The following is an 8,709-nucleotide window of genomic DNA, read 5'->3' as shown; positions in this document are numbered from 1 at the left end:
ATTTGTACTCAGTGTCTGAGGCTTCTCGCTTAAGTGTCCAACAATAATCAGCCAGTATTGATGGATTCCAGTTGCCCTGATACCGTTTCTCCATGACCGCAATGTCCTGGTGAAACCTTTCACCGTGCTCGTCACTGACAGCACCAAGATTTGCAGGGAAGAAGTCTAAATGGGAATGCAGAAAATGAATCTCCAGTGACATGTTACACTTCATGGTTTTGTTTGCTTGAAGCATGTTGTCAACCAGCTGCACGTAGTTTGATGCTCCGTAGTTGCCAAGAAAACTTTTAACAACATCCTTGAATGCTTTCCATGTGATTTTCTCCGGTCCCACTAGAAATTCTTCGAATTAACTGTCGTTGATGACCTGTTTGATTTGTGAACCAACAAAAATGCCTCCTTAATCTTGGTCTTAAACTATGTAGTGAAGTAACAGACATAGGTGGTTTCATAAAAGTGGTGTGTGCCAGGGAACTTTCATGATGATTCCAATGTTCAGCAGTCCAAAATCTTTGTTCTCCGGTGTAATCTATTGATATGGAGCTGTAAAAGGTGAGGAAGATCTATGAAGCAACAGTTCGTCTATCTCAGTCAATGTTTCTGGCCTAAGTCTTTCATTAGGACCCTTCAACAGTCTTGATGAAAGGTCTCAGCCCAGAATGTCAACCGTTTATTCCTCCTGGCCCGCTGAGTTCCTCCAGCATTTTGTGTGTGTTGCTCTGGATTCCTGGCCTCTGCAGATTCTCTCCTGCTTACTTCATCCACCTGAAGTATTTTTTTCTTATTTGAGGTGGTAGTAGGAATACACCCATTGGACTCCTTTTCCCTGAGGTAGGGATGGTGAGAAGGAGGTTTGGGTGAAATCAACAGAACTCCCACTCAATAACTTCCCCTTGTTTGCAATGTTCCTCATTTGTACACTCAGTAGTCACTTTGTTAGGTATACCCTGTACCTTATAAAGAGGCCACTGAGTGTATGTTCATGGTCTTCTGCTGCTGTAGCCCGTCCGCTTCAAGGTTTGATGTGTTGTGCATTCAGAGATGCTCTTCTGCACACCACTGTTGTAACGTGTGGTTATTTGAGTTACTGTCACCTTCCTGTCAGCTTGAACCAGTCTGGCCATTCTCCTCTGACCTCTCTCATTAAAAAAAGGTGTTTTTGCCCACTGAACTACTTCTCACGGGATTTTTTTTGTTTTGTTTTTCACACCATTCTCTGGAAATTGTGGCGATTTCTGTGAGTGAAAATCCCAGGAGATCAAAGTAAAAATTATTATCGAAGTACATGTATGTCACCATATACAACCCTGAGATTCATTTTCATGTGTACATTTTCATGTGTACACATGTGTACTATGTGTAATAGTGTACACATTAATAAATGTGTATATTTATTAATGTGTAAATTAATAAATAGTAACTACAACAGTTTCAATGAAACTTGGCAGTTTCTGGGATACTAAAACCACCCCATCTGGCACCAACAATCATTCCACAGTCAAAGTCACTTAGGTGACAAATCTTCCCCATTCTGATGTTTGGTCTGAACAACTGAACCTCTTGACCATGTCTGCATGCATTGAGTTGCTGCCACATGATTGGCTGATTAGATATTTGCATAAGCGAGCATTGGATGTAAGGGTGTACCTAATGAGGTGGACAACGATTGTAACTTCTCACGATAATCCTGTTGCTCAATCCCACACTGTTTTCTGATGTCACCCCCAATGCTTCGCCCTTTCCCTTGTATCCAAAACAGAGCTTAATCAAGTTGTGCTCACTCTCCCAGCACTGGCCCACTATGTCCCTCTGTTACTGTGAGGCAGCTCATCAGGACTTTGGGATCATAGAGTCATGGAGCATTACTTTCAGTCCATCTAGTCAGTGCTGAACTATTATTCTGCCTAGTCTTGTCAACATGGGCCTGTACCATAGCATTAGGGAGGCAGGCTGGAGACACAGCACATCTCTACCAAAGGAAGTGTGAGCAACTCCTTCCCACCACGAGCCTTTAGTTCACCCTTGTTGTACCTGCTTAGCCCAAGTGAAGGCATGGGAGCAGGTGGTGGGTGGTCGTACGAGCAGCCGGTGCAGATCACAAGTCCTGGTTATGTGACCACTGACACCAGGCAGACAATCTCCGAAGAGTATTGATAATGACTGGGGTGACCCGTCTTGTAAAGACACTGGCCAGAAGAATGCAATGGAAAAACACTGTTACCTACCCCATGGGTATCTTGTGACTGTCTTACGACCATGATGCAATTGAGTATCTGGTGAGCATGATGTAATTGTCTTGTGATGGTGGGGTGATGTAATTTTCCCGCCAGTGTGAGGTCACATGATGTAATTTTCCCGCCAGTGTGTGGTCACATGATGTGATGTTCCAACAGGTATATAAGGGGAAAACGCTGTTGTGATGCAGGTTAGTTCGATAGTTTGTTAGTTAGTTTTGCTGCGTATTTGTCTCATGACACAGTTTCATTTTTAAAGTGGAATTTTTATTTTCAATTGTAAGGAGCAAAAACCGTTGTGCTGGCAGTTTCGCCAGTTGCTGCCAGTTCTGGTTTGTTGCATGCTTGATTTACTGTTGCAGTCTAGTATCGGAGAGTAAAGACTTTACCAAAGTACGGGAACCCGAAGGATTGAGTGAAGTTGGTGTCATTCAGCGGCTTTGTAAAGGATCGACCTTATTGAATCTTCATTCGGGAATAGTGGCCTGCATCTGAGATAACCCCTGCAAGATCAGGAAGGTTTGTGCAGTGTTCACGCTCCAGGAAAAAGGTCAGTTCCTTTAAGCCGTTTTATTTCCTTAGTCGTGAATCCTTTGGACAAGGCATTGCTTGGCTGTAGGATCGGCAGATCATCGTTGCTTCGAAGAAATCAGTCTCTCCTTACTGACTGTGTAAATCACTTGGACATTCAAATTTACCACTTTAAGACTGTGTTCGAATTTACCACTTTAAGAACTATTCCAGAGTTTGGCTGTTTGCTAAATTGCCGGAGAGCAGTTAACTCCCAGTTAAGTTAGTAGTTTGTTTACTTTTCACTTTTGTTGAGCGGAGTTTAATAAATGTTTATGTTTGTTTATAAAACGTGACTCAATTTAATATCCATTGTTGCCGGCCACAGAACACCACTTCCTTAGGAAAATTTACCAAGAACAATCTTGGTCACGGGATGACCATGATTTCCTACAACATAGGACATCATGACCGTAGCCCTCTATACCCCTCCCATCATGTACGCACCCTTCTCTTAAATGTTGCCTTTGAACCCACCTCCAACACTTCCACTGGTAACTCACCACCCTCTGAGTGGGTCCTCCTCATGTTCCTCTTAAATATTTCACCTTTCACCCTTAACCTATGACCTCTAGTACTAGTCTCACCCAACCTCAATGGACTAAGCCTGCTTGCATTTACCCTGTCTATACCCCTCATCATTTTGTATACCTCTATCCAATCTCCCCTCATTCTCCTACGGTCCAGGGAATAAAGTCCTAATCTATTCAGCATTTCTCTATAACTCAGGTCCTGAAGTCCCGGCAACATCATTGTAATTTTTTTTTCTGTATTCTTTGAATCTTATTGATATTCCTCCCGAAGGTAGATGACCAGAACAAGGTAAATCATCAACATTTCAAAGTATATTTAATCTCTTCTCAGAAATAAAGAAACCCCATAGGATGACAGAAACGTCAAAGCCCAGGAGCCACCTCCCCCACGAGCCCTCCCTCCACACAAGCAGTGGCAAAGGCCTCCATCACAGCCAAACCTCAAGCCTGCAAACTGAGTGGATGAATCATCTAAATAGGATATTTCAGCAAGGAAAGTCACAATGGGTCTATGTAATGAAAACCTACATCGTGGGGGATATTACAGGAGAGAGAAGTAGTACTTAATAAATATTACAGGGAGGAAGATTATCGTGGGGCACATTAGATAAGAACATTACAGTGAGAGGTTTTACTGTGAAAACACATTACATCCAGGCCATGGTCTTTTCTCGCTGCTGCCATCAGGAAGGAGGTACAGGAGCCTCAGGTCCCACACCACCAGGTTCAGGAACAGTTATTACCCCACAACCATCAGGCTCCTGAACCGGCGTGGATAACTTCACTCACCACAATGAGCCTCAGGTCCCACACCTCCAGGTTCAGGAACAGTTATTACCCCACAACCATCAGGCTCCTGAACCAGTGTGGATAACTTCACTCACCACAATGAGCCTCAGGTCCCACACCACCAGGTTCAGGAACAGTTATTACCCCACAACCATCAGGCTCCTGAACCAGTGTGGATAACTTCACTCAACTCAACTCTGAACTGATTCCACAACCTAAAATACAAGGACTCTACAACTGATGTTCTCAGTATTATTTTTTAAATTTTTTTTTGTTGTTAATTTTTTGCATTTGTTCAATGGTCAAATTAAATACACTATCACCAAATACTACCCTGAGATTAATTTTCTTCTGGGCATTCACAGTAAATAAAAAGAAACACAATAGAATCAATTAAAATACAATCTCAACAGAGATGGACAAACAACCAATATGCAAAATACAACAAAATATGAAAATGCAAAAAAAAAGAAAATAATAAGTATAATAAATATATAAGCAATAAATATTGAAAACATGAGTTGCAGAGTGAGTCTGTAGGTTGTGGAATCATCTGTATAGAGCCATATTACATCATTAAAACATTGAAATATATTGTTATCAAATGAATTATATTAGGCATAAAATGTCTGTAAGTTTAGTTTTCCCAGGGAGAGGGAACCAAAAACTGGAGGGTATAGGTTTAAGGTTCAAGTTCAAGTTCATTGTCATACAAACATATACTGTATATGTATACTGCCAAAGGAAACAATGTTCCTCTGGACCAAGGTGTGCAATGCAGTTCATATAACTGACACATAACACAAAGGTAATACAGATAAATTACCAAAGAATAAGGTACATTTATGACACAAGTCACCTATGACAACACAAACACCTACATCATGATGCTGTTCATCAACTATAGTTCAGCATTTAATACCATCATTCCCACAATCTTTGTTGAGAAGTTACAGAACCTGGGCCTCAGTACCTCCCTCTGAAATTGGATCCTCAACTTTCTAACTTGAAGACCACAATCTGTGTGGACTCGTGTTAACATATCCTCTTCACTGATGATCAACACTGACGCACCTCAGGGGTGTGTGCTTAGCCCACGGTTCTACTCTCTGTATACACATGACTGTGTGGCTAGGCATAGCTCAAATACCATCTACAAATTTGCTGACGATACAACCATTGTTGGTAGAATCTCAGGTGGTGACGAGAGGGCGCACAGGGATGAGATATGCCAACTAGTGGAATGGTGCCGCAGCGACAACCTGGCACTTAACGTCAGTAAGACGAAAGAGCTGATTGTGGACTTCAGGAAGGGTAAGACGAAGGAACACATACCAATCCTCAGAGAGGGATCAGAAGTGGAGAGAATGAGCAGGTTTAAGTTCCTGGGTGTCAAGATCTCTGAGGACCTAAACTGATCTCAACATATCGAAGGCAAGTTATAAAGAAGGCAAGACAATGATTATACTACATTAGGAGTTTGAAGAGATTTGGTATGTCAACAAATACACTCCAAAACTTCTATAGATCTACCATGGAGAGTATTCTGACCGGTTGCATCACTGTTTGGTACGGGGTGGGGGGGACGGTGGGGACGGGGGTGCTACTGCACAGGACCAAAACAAGCTTCGGAGGGTTGTAAATTTAGTCGGCTCCATCTTGGGTACCAGTCTACAAAGTACCCAGAACATCTTCAAGGAGCGGTGTCTCAGAAAGACAGCGTCCATTATTAAGGACCTCCAGCACCCAGGACATGCTCGTTTCTCACTGCTACCATCAGGGAGGAGGTACAGAAGCCTGAAGGCACACACTCAGTGTTTCAGGAACAGATTCTTCCCCTCTACCATCCGATTCCTAAATGGACATTGAACCCTTGAACACTACCTCACTTTTTAGATATATATTATTTCTATTTTTTGCACGACTTTTAATCTATTCAATATACGTATACTGTAATTGATTTATTTATTTATTATTATGATTTACTTGCTTTTTTCTATATTATGAATTGCATTGAACTGCTGCGGCTCAGTTGACACATTTCACAACACATGCCAGTGATAATAAACCTGATTCTAAGGTCACAAAGTAAACAATATGTGCTATTGCCACTTCATGGGCGATGGGATCTGGGGGTGGCAGGGAGTTCAGTAGTTTCATAGTCTGGGGGAAGAAGCTGTTTTCCATCCTAACAGTCCTTGTCCCAGCACTAGCCCTAGCCCTTTTGCCTGATGGTAGGGGGTCAAAGAGGTTGTTTAATGGATGGGAAGGGTCAAGAGGGCCCTGCATGATGAATATCTCAGATGGGTAAGAGAGAGCCCAGATGATCCTATCAGCAGATGACAAGAAATCCAAGGGGGACCTGGCACAACTTTTTCCTGCAACATGCAGAGGGTGGTGTGGAAATGGAACAGCCTCCCTGGGGGAAGTGGTTGATCCAACATAATGTTGAACACAACATTTACAAGACAGTTGGACAGATATGTGGGTGGGAAAGGTTTAGTAGATATGGCAGGCAAATGGATCGTCTTAGATGGGGAATCTCAATCTGTATGGGCTTGTTGGACTGAAAGCCCTGTTTCGTTTCCATCTGTCTCGACGACTCTGTAAGTGTCACAGGGAAGAGCATTACAGTGAGAGACCCGGCGGTGAGGGCGATGACACAGCCCTGTGACTGCAGGCTAAGCAGCAATTGGAAATTACAACGGATTCCACACACCCTACAGGATTAGAACAGGAAATCATGTAGTCCTGAATTAGAAGACCAGCCCACTAGGAGTTCTAGATGATAGTAATTTGATACTTGTAGTTCACAGCCGGGAAGCGGCCCTAACCCAACACCATCGGCACCCTCGCCTTTACCTTGCTGAATGTCGTAATGAATAACGGCGGATTTTAGCGTGTAGTAATGGGTCGGCTGACCGCAAGCACACGATCTGTAGGGCAACACGCCTGGGAGCGGAACTAACGCGTTGCCGCGGCTTGACCCTCGAATCGGGGAAGTTCTCTCTGCGTACAAGTGGGTTATTGACCGGCACCCTGTGGCTTTCCCCATGGTGGTGTGCGATTACGATCGCAGCTCTTCTCTCCCGGAGGCCTTGCAATGGGCGATGTGCCGGGTCGCCTAGGGTCCGTGGGGATTCAGAACACACGGTGGAATCCCCAAAGCCCCAGTATTCCCGACATGTCATTTCACATATCCCCGGTTCAGGGATGCTTGTGGGATCTTCGTAGATTTTCACGAGTTCTCCAAGAACCCGTCCGCAATATCGCGTTGAAATTCCTTTTCCAAGGCGAGATCTAACCCGGTTATTGGATAAACCGTAATATAAATATTGAGAGCGCTGCTGGGCGGTACACTGTATACCACCCAGCTTTAACGGGTGAACTGTGAGATGATAGTTTTGCAATGGTCGCCTGCAAAATAAAGCTGACCTCAGGGATATTTTCAGGGCCTGATGGATCTGTCGGGGACGTGCCTAAAGGGGTGTTTACAACCGGCAAACTCGGGTGAATGAGATGACAGCACTCACCCGCCAAACTATCGTAGCAGTCGATCTCGGTGCTCTCGATAAGTCGGTTCTGCTCCTCGGTCAATCTACCGCGTCCTTTGCGCAGATCGCTCACGTCTTCGCCCCGAGCTTCGCCGATCCGGATCCCTTTGAGTTGCAGTAACGCCCGGTGGTACTTGCCAATCGCCTCGCGGAATTTCTTCTCCCGGTAGCATTGATTCCCCTCGATCTTGAAGCACACGGCTCTCTGGATCTTGCAACCGTTGTCGCTCTCGCTCTCTCCTTGGTGGGCTGCCGGGTTCCTGGGATCCGGCAGCCCCGCCGGACCCCGGAAAGGGTCCCGGGAGCCGGCTGGTGACTGACTGCCTCCCCTCGCTCCTATCCGCGACTGTCGCTGACCGATGCTCCCCCCGCCTATGCCTTGAGCTTTTAGGGAATATTTGCTTTCCATCCCGCCTACAGGCGCACCATTCTTCGCAAGGTCGGAAACCTGTCGCCTTTTGATGGTCTGTAACAGTTTGCTGTGCATATATATATGAGCGATCGCTCCGGCGGTGCTGTTCGCCAACCGAGCTGTCCTTCAGCACCGTGGACAGCGCAAGCTCACACCGGGCTCTCGTGCTGCAGCGGCGCCCGTTTCTCCCGCTTAACCCTTGAAGGCGTTTCCATTTAACCCGCCCACTCTCCTTCAACCACACACACACACACACACGCGTGCGCTGGGGCTCGGGCAATCGCGAAAATAATTGGAACACGAGTAGTAAACGCCGGATAAACCTCCACCCAAATATCAACAACCACTGCAAGGCTGCGTGTTTTCCCGAAATCCCTCTTCCACATCTGCGGCAGTTAGACAGAGCGGTATGGTGATTTGTAATTTAACTCCGCGTGTGCCCACAAGGCGCCGCACCGAGGGAAGGAACTCCGTGCAATACATTTATTGCCACAGACGGCCGGGGAGGCCAAGTCATTGGCTATATTTAAAGCGGCGGTTGATCGGTTCTTGATTAGTACGAGAAGGCGAGAGAATGGGAATGAGGGGGGTTAACAAACCAGCCGTGATAGAGTGGT

The 8,709-nt window shown here is 45.2% G+C and overlaps 1 protein-coding gene across 2 annotated transcripts in view; it reads right to left on the bottom strand.

Moving 5' to 3' along the window:
- The window catches only part of ttc9b (tetratricopeptide repeat domain 9B), a 117,916-nt gene extending 109,455 nt beyond the window's left edge, over positions 1 to 8,461 (bottom strand). The window contains exon 1 of one of the 2 annotated variants that reach the window (XM_073063847.1): positions 7,660 to 8,461. In XM_073063847.1, coding sequence (XP_072919948.1) covers positions 7,660 to 8,167 — 508 coding nt within the window. In that variant the 5' untranslated portion in view covers positions 8,168 to 8,461. The remainder of the gene's footprint in view (positions 1 to 7,659) is intronic. The other variant, XM_073063848.1, reaches the window with a different exon arrangement.
- Between the last annotated feature and the right edge of the window lie 248 nt (positions 8,462 to 8,709).

Source organism: Hemitrygon akajei, chromosome 12 (genome assembly GCF_048418815.1).
Source record: "Hemitrygon akajei chromosome 12, sHemAka1.3, whole genome shotgun sequence".
Classification (NCBI taxonomy): domain Eukaryota; kingdom Metazoa; phylum Chordata; class Chondrichthyes; order Myliobatiformes; family Dasyatidae; genus Hemitrygon; species Hemitrygon akajei.
The sequence above is the reverse complement of the archived record's forward strand: the minus strand, read 5'-3'. Positions and strand labels throughout refer to the sequence as shown.